The sequence below is a fragment of the Euwallacea fornicatus genome, chromosome 15, assembly GCF_040115645.1.
Source record: "Euwallacea fornicatus isolate EFF26 chromosome 15, ASM4011564v1, whole genome shotgun sequence".
In the NCBI taxonomy this organism is placed as follows: domain Eukaryota; kingdom Metazoa; phylum Arthropoda; class Insecta; order Coleoptera; family Curculionidae; genus Euwallacea; species Euwallacea fornicatus.
This window is the reverse complement of record NC_089555.1, coordinates 219,470-239,677: the sequence shown is the minus strand read 5'-3', so window position 1 is coordinate 239,677 and position 20,208 is coordinate 219,470. Positions and strand designations below refer to the sequence as shown.

The following is a 20,208-nucleotide window of genomic DNA, read 5'->3' as shown; positions in this document are numbered from 1 at the left end:
AACGAACCTGAGAAGGATTTACCTTTAAACTCAGCTTATTTACACATAATCAACCAACTTTATATAGAGCCAACTTGTTTTGGAAACCACTGTTGTAACAACCCTTGTTCGTCCTACCTAGATCAATTTGTGCAGAGAAAGACAAAATGGCAGCCTCAAAAGGCAATTGAGGATACTTTAAATGAGACGTTCAATAATGCCTACTTTTAAATAACTTCTCGTTATGGCTTTTCAGTCGCATTAAACCTGTTGCTGACGAGGCATCTGAGGCAGTGCATTGTAGGAGTAATATGTAAATTAAATCGTAATATTCAAACCTTCGAGTATTTCTTATCGCAATAATAAATGATTGCCCTGTTGTACTTATATTTTAAAGGAAAAGTCCTATTTCCGCCTGGCAAAGGGCATAAATCTCCTTCACTGTCCAAGCGAAACTACTTGGCGATAATGTATAGTGTAAACCCGAAGCGTTTAGTTTTAAGTCTATAAATGATATACCTTCATGTTAATTGAAAAGCTTCTGGCATAGACGAATGAATGATAAATGCAGCTCATACACCCTTGCGTTGAACCTATAAATCAAGAGCTTTCGACGGTATATAAGAAACATAAATTGTTAAGGCCGAAAAAGATAATTCGCAGGGTTAATTCATCACATATCCATAAAAAGCTGACTTACCGATTGAAGCTGCAAAAAAGATTGCTCTGTGAACAATTTTGGGACTAAAATTTCCTCATTTGAAGGCGCTGAAAAAATTCACTGTAATGAACATCACACGCTGGACTGGTCAAGAATACAAATCGTCTTCCGGTTTGATGAAAAAAAACATATTTGAATACATTTTTTGATTAAACGCCGGAAGCAACGGAATTGATCAAATTCGTTAAGTATCACTCAAGCGGCGCAAATATTGCGTTTATGTGTTTGCAATAAGTGCTTAATCAAGTGCAGCTGTGCAAACTTTTTAAGTCCTTATTCAGTTGATGAAAAATACGAAATCACCGGTGGCAAGGAGTACTTGTATGCAGCATACGCATTATCATGCCCTTGAGAATGAATTAGAATTCCGGGGGTCTATGGTTAGCCAAGGTATGCTGAAGAATGAGAAATGGAGGATAACATTGTCTGGGGTTTCTATTGCAGGTAAAATATCGTCAGATGATTTTTACCCCTTGGGTATTCGGCAGCACGGATTTAATCAATCGAGTGAGTTTCTTCTACATTAGTTTGCTTCAGTTTTTCGAAACATTTCAAGCGCCCTTCTCTGAGCGAAGAAGTGTAAATTACTTTCCTGGATTTTCCTCTGTTTTTAACGTAGAAGTAAATAAAATGTTTATCGCTCGTTCTTGTTTTCGCAATCGTCGAAGAGGTTCGACAACATTTCTCAAGTGACTGAAACATTATCGATAAGTGTTAACGTATATTTTATCATAATCCAATTATGTATTAAATAACTTGAAGATAATTCACTCGTTTGTGGCTGTGCTTCATATATAATACAGGTAAGTTTTCGCTGACACAAAAAAAATTATATGCAAACCTGTAAAACAGTCACTTAATCATCATTTTCCTTGAGCAATCCATAAACGGACGTACATAATTCTTATACAGTACAGGGCAATAGTTTCACTTTTATTATTTGATTCTGATTTTGTTAGTTTGAGTCGGCCTGTCGCGAGGTTGCGTGTGTTAAATGTGTACTTCTTGTTGTTCTGATGATATCGAGGGAAAGCAATATGGCAAAAAAGCTAAAATAATGCATTATGAGCGAGTTGGTGACGGCATGCGAACTTGATCTTAATGGTCTGGTGTGTAATGCGGTGACGGTACTGAAAACGGTGGTAACAAATAATTATGTATTCAACACATTATCTGCATTAGCTATATTTTTATTAATTATTTTAATACAGATATGACTGAAATGGGCTTCTCTCTATGGTTTCGCTTACTAGTGGTTTGTATGGCGTTTTCGGCCACCTTAGCTACCTACCAAGTTGGGGTGGGAAGGGCTGATATGACGGGGCCTTCAGCGGAAATTACTCTTGTAAGTTCCGATTCCACATTGTTCGATATACGAATACGTTATGGGAGTTTTAGATGGGTTACGCGAAACTAACTCAGAAAGGCTGTGGAATTCATCTGAGACAATACGCTAGGGCGTTCATTTTCGATGATGGAACCAACAGAGTTCTCTATGTTTCTGCAGATGCTTGTATGATCTCCCACGGACTTAGAAATGCTGTAAGTAGGCACTTAGTAAGGCAAAGATTTGTAATCATTATTATATCAAGAAATTAGCTGCAGTTTTCTTGATGGTATGGCGACGGAAAATTTTTGAATCGGCTGATAACTGCAAAATACATGTTTTCATAATATGAACCGTGGATTAGTCTTAATCATTTTGCCCTTAATATTGGCCCAAGGAAATTGTCTTATTTTCCTCGATCATTTAGAGATTGACAATTTTTTTAGTTCAGACTATTACGATTCCAACTTACTCCATAATTGAAAACATTTTTCACCCGTTGTCGCTCCTGCTGTTAATTACAAAATTTGACACAAATTCAAGTTCATTACGTTAACGAGAAACAGAAAACTACAATCTGCATTTAGGGCAAGTGCCAAATAACAAGTGTTGCACGTAAATAATGTTTCCGAAACGTTATTTTTCATGATAAACGTGTTGTTTGGAAGGATTTTCCCGATAAATAACGTCTTCAAGATAAGAGTAAATCATGTGGAGACAATAAGAAAATATCCAACCAGCCAAAACAACTAGGTCAGTTTACCTTTTTGTTTACCTGATTTACGTAATATTCGCAGGTTTCAAATTTAAAATAGTCTCTATTTCGGTCGGGATTGTCTTTCTCTTAAATTATATATGTGTTTGATATTGGAGTACAACAGCTGTATTCAAGATCTGAATATCCTTTTGAATCTGGGTAGGAAATGCGTTTATCTAAAGGCTTTTGCACGATTAGAATATATTGCATTATCATCAGAAAAGAGAATAACATAAACAGGGTGAGTTTTAAATTGCGGATCAGCTTTGCAGTACGTTGCAGAGCGACTCTCATCAAGTCTGAGAAAAATAAACAAAAATTTTGTCTAAAAAATTGACGGAGTTGTCAAGATATTAAAGTGAAAATTTAACTTCTTTGTTTTCCAACTTCCTTTGTACCATTATTCGTTACAATGTGGCGCTCAGTACTTCTGAATATGAGGGACTCGATGCAATTGGAATGCCTGAATATATGCTCCAAATTTTGAAGTTATAATACAAGGTTTTTTGATGGAGACGTTTTGAGCACTTGACAACGATGTTTTTACAATTAAACAATAATTAAACACTAAGTTAAAAAAAATAAACTAAAGTTTTTACAAGGTGTTCAGATTTAATTATATATTTGTTTACTTATTTCTACAATGTACACCAATCATGAATATGGAAACATGATGTTGATTTTAGGTGATGCCGTGGAAATTCACGTTTTCCAGGTTTTATGCACTGGGGTGTACAGGTAAATATTTTGTAATGTGCGCGTTTGTGTATTAAGGTACATGGGCAACATTTTAAAAACCCCCTATAAATTTCAATAAAATGTTACGAAATTCACTACTTCTATTTTCTTTAATAACTCTATAAATTTTTCAAACAGAATTTTTCTATTATTTTTTCCAAACTTCCTGTGAATCGCTCTGTAACGTACTGCAGGGCTGATCCGCCATTTAACACTCGTCCGGTATAGTTCAGATTTCTTTTGTGGGTGACATTAATTGAACCTCGATATAGCTAGTTATAAGAAAATTTATAAGGAATAGTGACTAGTTAGTTACAATGTTCAATAATATACATGGTGTCTCATGAAAAAAATTTGGGTTTCAGAGGTTAAAAAAAAAACGCAAATTTCGAGCTTTCTCATGGAGCGAAATTTCATATATTATCTAACTTACAGGTAATAGAACGTCTTCAAGAAGCCTATGGAGATACATACACTTTTGAAAATTTCGTTTTAAGTGGAACACATACTCACGGGGCCCCCGGGGGCTTCCTCATGGATGTCCTGTACGATATTAGTCAACTCGGTTTCTGCAAGGAAACACTGGATGCGTTCGCTAATGGAATATTTAGGGTAAGTAAAAATCGATCAAATCCTATGGTAAAAGGTTTTTATGGATTTTAAAATAATTCCTGCAATCCGATGTATTAATTTTCCTTTTTTTCTAGATTTGCAATATAGATGAATTTCGTAGTTAAATCTTAGTTAAAACTAAAATATGTTTAATCATTGAAGCGTTATTAAGTAATTAGGGACGGTTAATCTATAACGTTGCTAATTACATCGACACGCGCATTTCCTCTTTGTTCTACTTCACATTTATTATTTGACCTTTTAATACTTTCAAGACTACAAAGATTTTGACTTAATTTCGCACACTAAGCCTTTAAAGCTAACTTAAACCAAAGCTCGAAAGCCATTACCTATTTTAAATGGCCCTTGCGACCCCATTCAATCTGAAGATGTGTTCTCATTGGTTGTTGCGTTTAGAACCCAATAAACCGAATAAATAAGAAATAAACCTCAACTTCAAGAAAAATTATAAAATTCTGAGCCATTAGTTTTTTTTCCTTGCATTTCCCGTTAAAATCAAAGTTTCACTGCTTTAATACAAGGCAACATTTAATTTTTCCATTCGAGGTGGCATGATTTTCTCTGGAGCCTCGAGATATTCACTTCAGTACATAAACTCTCAGTTTTACGGCCTCCCTTTTTATGAATTTTTATGGAAAACTACGTACATAAGAGTGTTTTACGAGGTGTATGATTCTTGGCTTGCCTGACCTTACAAAATAACCTCTATTTTTTTCTAATGCCGTTTTTTTCAATGAACGCTATGAATAATTCAGTTATTAATTTTCCTAAATGCTCACTTCAAGTCTCTTTCAGACGTTCAAGGATCAACTATTAATAGGTACTAAAAGTTCTTATCTTTGTAGGCAATTCAACGCGCTCACAGTAATATGGTGGAAGCCCGACTGTTTATAAATGCGGCGGAAATTATTAATGCAAATATAAACCGCAGTCCTGCTGCCTACGAGAAGAACCCACAGGAAGAACGGGACAAGTAAGCCCATTTCTTGTGAATTTGATAGAGATAATTTTTCACGCTGTTTAATTACAAGTTTTTGAGACTTTTTATTTAACCGATGATTACATAAATGAATGTTAAATCAGATTCGCGACAGACTTAAAATTAATTAAAAACTAAAGTCACTTATAAGGTATAATACAGTGAGTCAAAAACTCGAGTTAAAATTTTTGTTAAGAAAGAAAACAGCATTGAAGTGGGAAACTTAATCATTAAATTGTACTTGGAATTGCAGTTTATGATCAAGAAATAAGGAAATCAAAAGGAAATTAAGACAATTTTGATATTCCTGCGTTATATGCATCATGTAATGACTGAAAATATATTGAGAAATTAACATTCCCTCCTATTATGGATCTAATGGGTCGGTTGATGGTACCTCAGATAAGGAAATTTCAGTGGAAATCCAAAAGAGGTCTCTACCTGCTGTTACGAAGTTCCCTGGTAAAACAAAATTAAAATTGATCAAAAACTGAGTGTGATTTAATTAAAAATCTAATAAAGAATTTTCTAACGACCGAAATACTTATCATAAAAGTTCATAAAAATTATAATAATGAAAAAATATGTTTAAAGACAGCTTAAGTCTAAATCGGGCCTGGCAATATGTTTGCCTATCATTACGCTGAAATTAGGCCACCAGACATGCATGAAACATTAATTTTTAAATATGATTAATTACCGTTGGGAAGAAGGATATTTATGGGAGAAATCTAACATGAATTTAGGAAAAATTGTTTAAATATGTAAATTAAGATATTTGCATTTAATTTTGAAGTCTACAGTGTAAACATTGAAATTTCATTATACCAGGAAGAGGGAAAAATTTTTGGAAAAATAAACTGCCATATATTAGCTAGGTTGATAAGTAGTTACTTATGTGCCTCAGAGGAAACTCTCAGTATTGTTCCTCATATCTGGTTCCCCATGAAGAGAGTTTATTTCCGAACAATTTAACATCTCGGCAGCTCTGATATGATAGATAGACCTACAATGAAGGGCGATTTACCTTACTTTAAATGTTACTCGTTTTTGGAATTCAAACCTAGACTAGTGGGGGCTAGATCCAAACGAGACTGTTTATTGTTTTAAAAGTAAAGAACAATACAGACAAATAGTGCACACAACAAATTTATTTATTAAGGCTTTATTGCCGTTTCCCCAGGCATAGAATTATTTTCTTCTCTGCAAAGTTGGTTTAACGGTATTAGTTATGTTATTATTTTTCTCTAGGCAATGGTTAAGTTTACTCTTGACTGATCAAGTTTCCTTTATTTGTTCATGCAGGATTTACAATTTTATAAATGTATGTACAGGGTGTTCCCGCAAGAACGTAGACCTCCCTCGCTATTAGTTTTATTTCACGAAAGATTGTCAAATATGTAAAAAAATGTGTTAAAGTTGTAAGAATCTGCTTAAAAATTGTCTTATGTCAAAAGAAAAATAATTGAACACTGCCTTTTCGAGAGAGAACTGGGACTTACATTTTTTTAAATGCGACACACTGTATATTTTTTTTTCTGTAAACAAGGCTCTTCGTTCTGGGTTCAGACGTCTCCGGTTTAATAACATTATTTTTAAAACTTTACACGTATATGAGGCGAGTTTTACGCGAATATTATGGAACAAACAATTCTTCGTTGGCGTGAAAATTTTTAATGAAGGAAATCAATTAAGAGTTTACGTTCCACAATATTCTAGCACGTTATCCTTATGAAGCAGAAATTCTTCATTTACACGAAAACTTTTAGATATACAATTAAAACGTATATTTTTAAAATCAGAACGAAAAGCCGCAAGTCTCTGATGTACTGTGTCTACGTTTACTCTAGGAGCGTAAGGAACTTGTCTTCAGTTTTGAAGTGGGATAGTTTTAATTTTTCGCAAAAGGGTTTTTTAATTTTACTTTAATCTTAACTGCAAAAATCACATAGACTTAAAAATTAAGGCTGATACCGCGAGGCAAGGCTTAGGGCTGAATCCAACACTCGTCATGGTAATTTACACTGTTTTAAAGACTCTACCAATACAGAAAACTGTAGATTTAATAATAATAATAATAGGTGGAATGATTGGAGTACACCGCTGAATGGTTTTATTAGCAAAGTGTGTTTAGGTGAAAGCTTTTGTAACCGTAATTGGGATGTTGCAAACACAGCTAGCCGAAGGGAAATTTGCACAGATCTCATGTTGGATTAATTAAAATGAGAGGATGCGTCATTATACTCCTGCATTATAGCTCAAAAACCCGATAGCATAGGTCCCTTTATCCTTTAGAGCGATGAAGGTTGCGAGTTTCCAAATAATCACACGCACCGCTGCATTCACGGCGTTCGAGGGTATGAATCTTCAAACTCTCGACGTTAAGTGTTCCGAAGCCAAACTTTTCTCGAAATCCCAACCGAGAATGCAAACATCAACAAAATTCTAAAGTTAATAAAACACTCAATTTAATATTCACATTAAACCGAAACTTCACGGAATTAAATCAAGACCACACGACACAAACGAACATTTATCTCGGCTCGAGCAATTCAATTAAAAACTTGACTCCGAGTAAGTTTATTCAAATTGAAACTTATCGTTGTCCTTCGCTGCCATCTAAGAGTTTTCACTTTGCTTGCTGCAGATATGAGTACAACACCGATAAAACTTTGCGGCAGCTGAAGATAACAAGGACTTCAGATGACCAAGTAATTGGAGCCATTAATTGGTATGCCGTGCATGCTGTTTCAATGAACAACACCAACTGTTTGGTTACGTCCGACAATGTGGGTTACGCCTCTATTTTGTTGGAGGCTGAGTACAATGAAGGCAGTTTGCCTGGTGAGGTAAGAGACAATTCTACTGCGCACCATGTGGTATTTCAAAAATAGCTGATTTTCTGACGAAAGTGAATCGAGTTCAAATTAAATATGTGCTCAGTTACTCTGTTTAGAACATTCGTGACTAACAATTGTCATTCGTTTCAGCCATATAGACCTCCATTTATTGGCATTACCAGAAACTGGCATATATACAGGGTATCCAGTAAATGATGGCATTAATTTCAAGGGGTGATTTCTTGTCACATTTTATGAAAAAAAAAGTCCTAACCAACATATGTATATTCTATCTTGTTTCGTTTTCGCGATACAGGGTGTCAAAGTTTTTTTTTTTTTAGTTTTTCATAGATATTTTAGGACGTAACGGCAATATCTCCATGAAAGTCAGTATTCAGGGGTTTTCCGAGACGATAAACTCAACTATGATATCGGTTTTACCTCAGTATTTATGGGGCTATATGTTTATTAATAAATTAATGTTCTGATGAAGTGATATGCCAGGAAATTTTTCATTGTCGATAACTCGAAAAACCATTGTTCTGGGAGTGTTCGATTTAGTACACCATTTTTGCTTAGAATTAACGGCGAAACAAGACGTAACCTATTAGAAGTGAAAATATTGGGTCCTCAAAAACGTTAGGGCAAATTCAGCACAAGAACATTACTGCAGGTGACGCCCACTACATATTGCGGTAAAACCAATATCGCATTTGAATTTCTCTTCTCGGAAAACCTCTGAACATTGAATTTAATTGAGATACTGCGCTTGCGTCCGAAAATATTTATGAAAAACCGAAAAAAAACTTTGACACCCTGTATCACGCAAACGCATCACCCCTTGAAATAAATGACATCAATTAGTAGACACTCGGTAATATCGACAAAGCAGCGAATATACTGAATATACTTACTTTTATATCGTTTGACACAACTCACACGTGTTTAAGTTAATAGGAAATTCGACAATAACGCCCTTATATTTTTTTAAAACTCGTTCAATTAACTAAACAAGTACAGACTTGTCCATGTTTCGCATAATCGCTGTTTTTGCAGGTCACGTTTATCGGACTGTATTAATTCAAGGGTGAATTGTTATTGAAGGCCGGTAATTGACTGCGTTTACATGGTCATAAGCAAATCGTAACACCGATATATTTAGATGTGAAAAATATTTTATGTGAATACGGGGAATGTTTTATCACTGTTGTGGGATTTTCCACAATCCCACATAAATGTTGGGAATCCAGGGCCTATGAAGGCTTTGTAAATGGAAAAAGATAAATAACTCATGTTTAGAGGGGTCAATCGCTATAATTGAGTGCCAGATCACAAATTAGATTTTAAGCGTATATATCTATGTTGACAAGGGAGAAAGGACTCTCGACGCAATGTTTAACAAATCCCTGAGGTAAAATTTAATTTAATTTACACCTAAAATCTCTATTAGACGCCGAAATTGCTCCTATTTCCGCCCAAGTACTCCGAAATAATCACGCCGAAGTCTCTTCAATATTAAACAACCTAAATCAATTAAAAGCAAATTAATTAGCATTTGATTTATAGCCACTACACGTAACTTGTGCGGCGTAATAATTCTTGATTACACCCCTATTGAGGCCCTAGCACAATCTCCTTTTATTTGAGGGTGACTGTGAGCGGAATTTCGCAAGTAAAAGAGTAAAATTAAAAGAACCAACGTTGAAAACATATGATAATGGATTTTCTATAGGTTTTTATAAATTTAGTGGTGGGATTTTTTAATTTTAACGTATTTTAATTAACATAAACCTTCTAAAAGCGAATTATTACTCAACTGTCAAAATTTAAGGTGTTTTTTGTTTGTTTTGCAAGGTTTTCCTTTCCCCTGATGGGCCTTCGTCGGCCTTTAATTGTTAACAAATTCCAAATTGCAAAGGTAAATAATGTTCCTATTACCCATTGGAACATTCTTATTTTAGGGCGACTTTGTCGGGGCCTTTGCCTCTTCTAACTTGGGTGACGTCTCCCCCAATCTGAACGGTCCCATTTGTGTCAACACAGGAGAGCCCTGTGACTACACCACAAGTACCTGCAATGGGGAAAATAAGTATTGTATTGCCAGTGGTCCTGGGAAGAACATGTACGAAAGCGAGGAGATCATCGCCACTAGACTGATTGAAAAATCGAAGGTAGATAAACCTAAAAAAATGATTTGTTTTATGAGAAATATCTGCGGGATAAATCTATTCGTTTGACTATGTGCATGGTGGGACCTTGATGTCATTTAGGTGATTGTATACGTGCACAGGGTGTTAATGTGACGACAACACAATCTTTGAGGGTATACTTCTCTTGGTAAATGTACGGGACATTTCAGGTTTTAGTCGGGGAAGTTTAATAGACGATAGAACTCGAAAAAATAATGAGAAAAGTTCATATGAACTTGTTCGTTTCAGATCTGTGTCAAAGTTAAACATTTTGTTTAAATTTTATCTCAGCGTTGTTTATGTTTTTCAGATATCGACTTGGAATTTTGCACGCGACTATTTAGAATCAACGCGATTTGATTTAACAAGTCTCTACGAAAATCTGTTTCGATCTGTTTAAGATTGCTCAAATGCCCCTTTGAAATAGTTAATTGCAGGGACTTTCCAGTCAATTAAAGATAATGTTAAATTGCCGTTAATTTGCTGGTGCATGTCCAAATGGCTAGAAAGCGAAGAAAGATACGAAATAAATCAAAAAGTTTCTAAATTGAACGAGGAATTCAAAACATGGCTACTAGAGATTAATGGCGGCCTACAAAAAGTTAAGGATGGTAAAACGAGGCTCGACCCCCGAAAAAGTAACTCCCTGTAGATTTTCACAGCGACCCATTAAATCAAATCGTGTAGGTTCTAAATAGTAGTGAACGTGCAAAATTTCAAATTCATGTCTGAAAAACACGCTGCTGTGAAAAAAAAATCTGAAACTTTAACACCCCGTATTTCGGTGACGAAGCTCCGAAATGTTCAAGTTCTTATAAAATGTCCTCATTATTTGTCCAAGTTCTATCGTTTGTTAAATTTTCCCGATTATAAATCTGAAACACCTTGTATATTCACATTCTATCGATGTGCCGCAGATGAATTTTTGAATATATGTACATAGTACATGAATGGGATACAATTTTGTTAAGTGAGAAGTTTCCCTGAAATCAGTTTTGAATACGGAGAACATTTTACCACTTCTTAGAAGATGCTGCAGCGATTTCTTTGACACTTTATTTCAGATGAAAGATTTTTTTATTAAGCCGTTGCATTTTCTAATGAGACGCTATCACGCTCATATGAAAAATAGCTTTGAATTGGCATCATTATTAGAGTCCCTGCTAAACCAGCACGTAAGTTTTAAGTAAATAATAGCTAACTTCAGAAATTCCCACAATTTGCTCTTTGAAACGCTTCCCGCGATAGAGGAATTAAGTGAGAGCAAATGGAGGCAGAAACAGTTCAAAATAAAGGCTCTAGAGCCGGCTGTATTGTATTATAAATTCCAACTCGATTCTGAAATTATCATGGATGTAACCAAGTTTTACAATTATCATCTTGTGTGCCATGTAATAACTTATAAAATCCCATTAAATACAACATATTTATGTTTAACATAGATCCTCATTTCAGCGATAAAAGCGAAGCTCGAGCTCATTATATTTAGCTGTCGCATCTAACATATACTACCCGCATTTTGCCATTTTATAATGGAACTCATTTTTTGTACTGAGGCTTTAATTGCAAAGTTTATTAGGTTTAAATATATGAATTTTTAACTTGGCACGTGAGAAAGTTCAACACATAGGTGTAGTAACTAAAAAATTAATGGACTTAAAAACTTTCCAACTGTAAGAAGTAAGTAAGTCGAGTGGCGTCTGAGGGGATGATGCTCATTATATGTTAGTCCACCGCTAAATCTCGTTCGTGGATAAACATCCGCAAATTAGCCAAACATCTGAGTTAAATAATACCACTATTAGATGCCATAATTATTTATCTTTTAACGCCAACTTTCAACGCAGGAACACGCCACAAGTAAGGCAAGTTTGTTCATTTCCTCCTGGATTTTCGTGTCTCCCTGTTCGCTTCAAGAATTTCACGGATTTACACATTTCGTCTAGAATTTCAACCGATTTGACATGAAATCACGAAACAGTTAACAACAAAGTCAAAAATATTTTTACATTTCATTATTGTTGCTGTTCGTTGTTGGTGCCGCTATGTCGAAATTTCACATTCAAGGCATAGCGAAACCCGATATTTAAAGTTTACCGAATTCTGCTCCGGTCATTATGAATATGGAAATTTTATTTGGCCTATGTCGGAGGGAAACATACATTTGCGAGGATTTAGAGTGTTTGGTGTTCACTACTAATGCAGCGGGATAGAATCCGCATTGTATCACCCTTAACAGCATTTCTTGCACTGTAGGCATGAATAGGCCTTATGGTGTATTTCTTCTAGAACTGTGAATCAAAGTTAAAAACTGTAATCGGGCGCACAGCACCCCTTCGATTTGAAAGAAAATTCAATTTCTTCTTTCTCAAATTATTTCTGTTTCTTCATTTAAACAAGTGTAGAATGATACATAAAAATTTATCATGTTTGAAAATCGACATCGTCACGGTCCAATTGCTTCAGCAATGCTTAATGTTCAATTTGAGGTGCTCTCATAGATTGGCGCTTTAAAGTCCCTTAAATGCTGAGAAACTATTATAAATTTGCCCCGCATATCCATCTCAGCTAATTGCAGTTTGTAATATGCGTAAATGGGAGATTCCTCGTTTGGTGGAGTTGCGAATTTGTTTAATATAGGTTTATTACAGCAATTGCTCTTAAATGAGTCGTCGCTGGAACTCTCTGGACCCATAAAATTCATCCATCAATGGATCAATATGCCGAATCAGTCGATTGAAGTGCAAAACGCAAATGGGACCATCGAAACTGTGAGTTAGGTGTAAATATACTGTTTTGTTATCTCGACAGAATGGTGAATGTATTGTGCGATTTTAATTTGAGTTACATTAAGGTCAGTAACGCCATTGTGTGGCATTAATGCGAAGTTGAAAATTTATTTCTTGATAATGTGGGGAATGTGTTTTTGTCCTCCGGTCTCCCTGCATGAAGGAAAACCGCCAAGATAACTTTGGTCAGTTCGATTTAATGTGCTGAAAAATCATCGAATTTACCAAATGTAGTGGCTAATCGCTTATACGCTGAGACTGTAACTCTCGGAGCAACCATTACGCGCCGATTAATTAACAAACCAAATATCAGCTGAAAGATCATCGGGCTCCTCATGTCTGAACAGCTCGTTTTGAATGAATTTTCCTTCAATCCTGAATAACGCAATGGAAACTTATCATGAACGTTCCAGATAATTTCAAAAGTCACGAGAAACTCAATAAGTAGGTCAATAACGATCATTTTTTGAGTTACCTTCTCGAACTAACTTTAATTTCAGAGCTTTTCGATATAGGTCCATGGATGCCTTCCAGCCATGGGTTACGCTTTTGCTGCTGGTACTACCGACGGCCCGGGAGAATTCGACTTCAAACAGGGTCAAACCTCAGACAACCCTTTCTGGAACGTGGTTAGGGACTTCATCTTCCCTCCACTGCCGGAAGACATTGAGTGCCACTTTCCAAAGCCCATTTTAATGAACACTGGCAGAGTGAGTTCGAAAATTAAGCCATCTTTCTTAATAATTGTTCACTCTGTAGCTTACAGTGCCATATTCTTGGCAACCAAAAATCGTCTCTACTCAAATATTACTGCTGGGAAACTTTGCCATAATTGGAGTGCCAGGGGAATTTACTACGATGTCCGGAAGGAGGCTAAGAAATACTGTGAAAACCGCCCTTACCAGTAGCGGGGCTGATGCTAATACTGAGGTGGTTTTAGCTGGATTGAGTAACACTTACACGAGCTATATCGCCACTTTAGAAGAGTATCAAGTGAGTTTTCGAATTTGTCTTGAAATAAGAAACTTCTGGCGAGAGAGATTGAAGCGAGCTGGGGGCTTCATTTGGAAGTTCTTTAACCCGTATCGGGGACTTTAAGCTTGAATTATTTATGGTGTGTTTGGCTACAAATATGATGTACGGAGCCGGTTTCTGGATAGAGGAAATAATGGTTACGGTGATAAAGTCAGCATGCGGCAATAAGTTTCAGTTCCAGGGAGATAAAGTATTGCGGAATGCTGTGTAACACTTTCCTTTTTGCTTTACGGATTTCGCTGAAATATTATCCACTTCTTGCATTTTACGAAATCTATCAGTGCCCTTCGAATTGCCGAAGGTTTCGTTCGAAATCTCCCCTCGACCTTAATTGCGCTTAAGATTCTTCAGCTTCGCTCCCTTTAATAAACATTTCAAGTTAATCGCATTTGTTTTTCATGATGCCTGAGCAAGTTGCAACGTTCAGAACGGGGAAGCAATAATTTTGCACCCACTAAATGATTCTCTAGAAAATTTACCGTTAGTTCCATGGGGTTCCCTAAGAATTCCTATCTGTAATTTCATTACATTTCTTCGAGTGCCACAAGGACAAGTTTACATGAAGCTCACTTAAATATAAATAACAAATCTGAATCCTAAAGCGAACTTTCGCAAGTTCTTATCGTTCTCCTTCAGATTTTAATGTCGTAATTGGCTTGTTTGTATTACAAGGGGTAGAATCGACAGCGGGTTATGCAATATAAATCTAATCGGCAAAGGGAATACGAGTTAAAGTGGAAATTTGTTTATGTTTCAGTCACCAAAACAAGAGCCGGACAAATTAATGTCCCGACTGTTGAAGAGGATGCGACACGTGTGTTGCTTGTATATTCCCTAAAAATATAGAACAAAAATTTTCCTGATTCGCACATGTGTTGAATGAGGGGCGAAATCAATTTTACTAAAACTTGCTCTGTCATAAATATTGTTGCTGAAGCATATTGGGATTTTTCAGACCGATCTATTTGACGTGTAAGATTTTCGTTGGAATTTGTCGTACGCCTGCGGGCCGTAAAGAATTGCCGGCGAAAGAACTCCCCGAAGACATAGTGGGAGAAAAATTCCAGTCAATTTAACTTTCCGGATTTCGATTTATGGATAAAAAATCGAGCCTGCACGGGCTTATGGAACTAAACGACTGTGTGCTTAACATTAGGGCTGATTGGTTGAATCGTAGCTTAAGCTCTCAGGTTCTGAGGAACCCGACACAAAGGTGAACTCCTCATAAACTTAAATCACGATGCACTGCGTTTAACAGACGACAGAAGTTATAGGGGGCACAACTTTCCAGTTTTAATGTAAGGGTAATGCCATTAGCTAGAGAAAGTAGTCTAAAGTGGCATACAAGAAAGGAAAAATCTGAATCTCCGGCGGTTCTAAAATTCTCTACTTTGGATATTGCCGATTACTTGCTCTGCAGGATTCCCCGGAACTACCTCTCCGAACTTCACGAGGTGGTTTTAGATAGCAGATGCTACCAAAAATGTAAGGTAGCAAATTTCGGAAAACTGGGCCCACTTTGAGAAAATTTTATTTTTTCGTTTTTGAGAAGTTGTAGCGTTTTGTAGTCGAAATGGAATGATATAAGAAACGGAATCTTTCGGAGTAAAGGACAGTTGAAATTTTAACATGAAGAAAGAAATAGGAAAGTTTTACGTTCAGGCTTTTAAGAAGTCAGCAGAGTGCAAATAAGATAAACTCACAATGGCTGTTTAAAATAGGCAATTTATGAAGATTTCCAACGGTTCTTTTGGCATTTTTGTAGCGGCATTGCACAGGAAGATACGAGGGCGTTTAGATTACAAAACACAAGTTCTCTATAAACCAAAATATGAAATTTCCTCAAGATGGGCTCAATATTCCGAGATTTTCTGCCTTGCTTTTTTGGTAGTATTTGAACAATAAAACCATCTCCCGACGTTAGCCAAGTTACTTCTCGGACACCCTGTATAAAACTCGATCAGAATTAATGGATACGAAGCGGAAAATCTATTATTATTATTATCGGATTTTTAAATTTTGCAAACTTACCAATGAAAATCGAAAAGCAGTCATTACAATGCTAATTCTACATCTACGAGTCTAGTACCATTTGGCGAAGGGTCTCTAATAAAATTCTTGATTAAAATGGCCGCCATGGAAAATGAATCCTCCGTACGTCTGTCGGTGCTTAATTCTTTCGCCGATGGTTAAATATTTGAGGTTCTGTAATTACCGTTGCCGATTGGCAGAGAGCGGAAGATGTATGAATCCACGACATACTGACGCGCTCGAAGACTTGAGCACGAGCAACTGTGACAGGAATTCGATTAAAAATTTTTAATGAATAATGGAGAGTTTTCGATAGCTTTGCTTCTGCATTTTGTTCTATTTCCTCTCTATTATAATATCGGCAAAATGATGAAAAGAATCACTTTTTTTCATACCCCCCAGTTATGAAAGATTTCATATTTCAGCTGCAAAGATACGAAGGTGCTGCAACTATATTTGGCCCCCACACTTTGCAAATCTATCAGGCCATTTATAAGAAGCTGGCCGAGGCTTTAATCAAGGTAAGTTCAGCAACGGTGTTCCTGCTCAAGTTAATTACCTCCTTTAAAATGTTTTGTTAAATAATCTATTGTGAATCTTCCATTTCCCCATAAAATTTAAAATTATAATAACGGTGTAAGTAACGTAATATGGGGGCTCTTCGACGCACCCTAAAGCTGTTTGGGGGCCCCATTACAAACTTTTCGGGTGCGTGTATCGTGGGGAAACATCGCTATTAAACGAAAAGTGCAAAAACGTACGGAATTCATAGAGCGTTCCTCGTGCTACCTCGTTTAATAAATTGAATGAGGTTTTTGGGCAACGAATTAATTAACTATATTAGAACAAGAAAATGTCGTAAATGTCGTAAAAATGTCATCAAAGGCAGCCTATATGATACTGCGTGTTTCCCGAGGATGACGCCAAAACGACGCTATTTTTATAAAATATTACCGTCAGAAGAGTGTTTTGGGTTGATAATGACGTGAATTCGATTTGCGTTTAACTACGTCCCATTTGCGTCTATCCGGATATGCTCTATTGCGAATATCCCGGAAACGAGTCTCTTTGGTCCACTTTTCTTTGTTACAGCAGTTTTACCTAAATGTTGGCAAAACTGCAGGTAATTATTTTAAATCTATCCTGAAACAAATTGTCTAGCTTTGGGGAAAATGTGCTTTACTGTGCACGATCGAAATCCAAATTTACGTTATTTCACTCTAGAGAGGGGTAAGTAGTTATCGAGTTGAGTTCAACGTATTCCAGGATCCAGTAATGCACTTAAACGCAGCTTAAATTTTCCTTTTTCTGAACTTTAGGGTGAAAAAGTAGACGCTGGGCCCACCCCACCTGATCTATCGAAATTGAACCTGCTGTCCCTCAACACCCCCGTGATCTTCGACACTGCGGGATGGTTCTGGAATTTCGGAGACGTCACTGTGCAGCCTCCGAAAACGGCGAAAATTGGAGACGTAGTCTCTGTGAAATTCGTAAGAACTAAAATCTAGAGAATCTAGAAATATCCGGTAGAATATCAATAAAGCCAATACCAGTGCATTTGCGGCTCCACTGAAGCTCTTATCGCATTCCGACTGTATATTTGTATGTGCTGCCCTTCGTAATTTTTTGCTGTTAGTGATAATTTCGATTCTGGACTATTTAGATTATGCGAATATAAGTCTTTAGTAATTGAATATACGTACTGCGTGAAAACAAAGAAATTTGTTAAAAATACCAGGGGATTTGAGTGTAAGAGTTATTCTCGAATAACCTTAAGTAAACCTCAAAAACCTCTACTTGATAAAAAATAATTTAAACGTTTTCGGAAATTCCCATGTTGGGACTTGCCAGATTATCGACATAAACTACTGAAGAAAGGTGTAAGAGCTTAGTAAAATGCTCCAAAAGGCTTTAAAAATTGAAATTTTGTAGCACCGGAGCTCGTTTGAAAGAGCTTAGATAGAGCGTCAAAACTGTAAATCTTTTGCCACTGTTATCGTCCAGATTTCGGAGAAACAAGTTTTCCATGCCTTCGTCCATTTACAATAGAAAATATCTCTGCTTACAAGCTCATTTAAATGGCGTTTTAAGTGAACTAACCTGAGACCAATTATGGTCTTTTACAATCAGTTGGCCTTTTCCGGTTAAAAAGGACAGCTTAAAACATCCCATAGGCTTCAGATTTTATTTGAAATCACGTTACAGATTGCCGGACATCCTAGGAACGATGTAATGGCTGAAAAGACTTTCTTAACAGTGGAAAAACTGGACAGCGACGGGAGCTGGAGAGTAATCGCAACAGACGCCAGCTTTGAGACCAAGTAAGTGCCAGGGTTTTTGTTCCAGTACGCTGTTGGAAATTGGAACAGTCCAGTTTTTTGCATTTGAAAGCGAACACGAAGAAAATTAATAGTTCCGAAACGTACCAAATGAAGGGTTGTTTGTCCTATATCTGGGCGCTAAAAGACGAATACGATAAATTAGCTCGAACTCTGCGCTCAGCCGACTGACTTTGAATTTTGATTCGGAATATTAATAAATAGATTTTCATTATTTACATGATTCACACTATTGAATAAGTTTGATGCTGAATAGTTAATAAAGCATTCAATTTAAATCTACCCTCAGGGTGAATGTAAATCGGTTTTGGGATTTGAGGCTCAGCTTTGCTTCATTCACTTTATTCAATTAATTTGCTATTAAAGTGAAGTCTAGAAATTCATACTTCATAATAAGCTTTTTCGATAAAACTTTCCCAACTCTGGAGGTTAAATCAGATTTCGTTCGTGTCTGCAGCGTACCGCGTGCTGGACGAACAACCAACACCTATTAGCACATGTAGTTGCACACATGGGAAACTTTCCTGAGTTAAACTGAAGCGTCTAATTCAATTTTCAACGTCTCAAATTTCTAAAATTCCACGGCGATGTTTCAAATGTACCACCAGAAACCACCCTTACTTTTCTACCCCTCAAAAATCTATATGTATAAATTTAGCAGAAGGGTAACGGATTTTTTTATCTAGATTTATCTGGAAAAGAACTGGGCTAATCAAAGGGGGAAGTGAAGTGGAGATCCAGTGGATCATTCGAGATAAGGTGGAGCCAGGAACTTATCGAATTCAACACTTTGGAAATTACAAATACATCCTGGGTGGAATCTACTCTTATAACGGGACTAGCCAAAGTTTCACAGTCACAGCGTGATCATTTGCCTCATTTGAGGCATTTTTGTATGCTTTTATAACCAATAAACTCTTGCCATTAGGTCATTTCATTGCTTCAATCAACCATAAATTTCCCGTAACATCAATAGCTTCTCCACCTATTTATAGCCCGTTAAAAGGTTAATTGGCACTAAAGAGTCTTTTTTTTTATTTTGTCGTCTTCTTAGCCGGCACGAGGAACGCGTATTTAATAAAATCGTGTAAAATGTTTATTACATAGTTAACCTAATGCTCAAAGGAGAGAAAATCGTCTCGTCTAAATGGGGTCGGCACGTGAAGTTTTCAGCTTAAATATTCAGATATAAACTATAAGTTTCAATTGTACTATTGGTGACACTTTTCCAGGAATTTTTCCAGGTATTTTATCACGAGTCCTTTAATTAGAAATTTGTTGCATTACATTTAATTGGAAGTATCTATGGTTGAAGTTTCGTAATTTAGAAAAGTTTTGAGACATAGCCGAAGGAAGCAACTGAGGTAATTCAAAGTTTGGGGTTTATAAAAGGAAACCTTCCCTAATGCCTGTAAAATTCTCTTAACTTATTTAAAACTACAATTTTAGTCTGACATTTATATGCTTTGCATGTGAGAATCGATCCAGAACTTGACTTTTCAAGCCGAAGTGGCAGTACTATAGGAATTAGACGAATATCATTGCAACGATAAAGATTTAATAGAAAATGATCTGTCAAAGGAATTTAAAGACTTACAAACTATAGTTCAGGTTAGTTGAGGTTATTTGTAGAAAAATCAAGACGTTCGTTTTCAGCGTGAGCAAGAAGGTGGTTCGAGTATGGGTGGATGAGATCGGGGTATGTGTTGGCACAGGTATTTCCAGGGCAACGTGTGTTTGATAAATATCTGCGAAAAAAATCGAAGTGGAAGGGAATGAACACTGCTGGTTCTGCAGGGGGTGCGGTGATGAGCACCCCGAAGCGTATGCTGTGAGAGTACCCGGAATGAG

The 20,208-nt window shown here is 36.4% G+C and overlaps 1 protein-coding gene across 3 annotated transcripts; it reads left to right on the top strand.

Annotated features, from left to right (window-relative positions):
• Nucleotides 1-1,062: 1,062 nt before the first annotated feature.
• CDase (neutral ceramidase) lies at nucleotides 1,063-19,289 on the top strand. 3 transcript variants are annotated; one of them, XM_066290704.1, is made up of 15 exons: nucleotides 1,063-1,090; nucleotides 1,145-1,207; nucleotides 1,912-2,045; nucleotides 2,099-2,242; nucleotides 3,958-4,134; nucleotides 5,001-5,128; nucleotides 7,782-7,983; nucleotides 9,936-10,145; nucleotides 12,815-12,934; nucleotides 13,468-13,662; nucleotides 13,712-13,945; nucleotides 16,444-16,539; nucleotides 17,338-17,508; nucleotides 18,224-18,339; nucleotides 19,044-19,289. In XM_066290704.1, the coding sequence occupies exons 1-15, from the start codon at nucleotides 1,078-1,080 to the stop codon at nucleotides 19,222-19,224; spliced, it is 2,184 nt and encodes a 727-aa protein (XP_066146801.1). In that variant the 5' UTR covers nucleotides 1,063-1,077; the 3' UTR covers nucleotides 19,225-19,289. The 3 variants fall into 3 exon arrangements, with proteins under 3 accessions (XP_066146801.1, XP_066146802.1, XP_066146803.1); XM_066290705.1 differs by lacking the exons at nucleotides 1,063-1,090; nucleotides 1,145-1,207 and adding an exon at nucleotides 1,360-1,503; XM_066290706.1 differs by lacking the exons at nucleotides 1,063-1,090; nucleotides 1,145-1,207 and adding an exon at nucleotides 1,581-1,857.
• Nucleotides 19,290-20,208: the final 919 nt, after the last annotated feature.

Coding starts and splice junctions, on each gene's coding strand:
- CDase (XM_066290704.1), top strand. Junction 2,046..2,098: donor CTTCAGCGGAAATTACTCTT/GTAAGTTCCGAT, acceptor TGGGAGTTTTAG/ATGGGTTACGCGAAACTAAC. Junction 2,243..3,957: donor CCCACGGACTTAGAAATGCT/GTAAGTAGGCAC, acceptor TCTAACTTACAG/GTAATAGAACGTCTTCAAGA.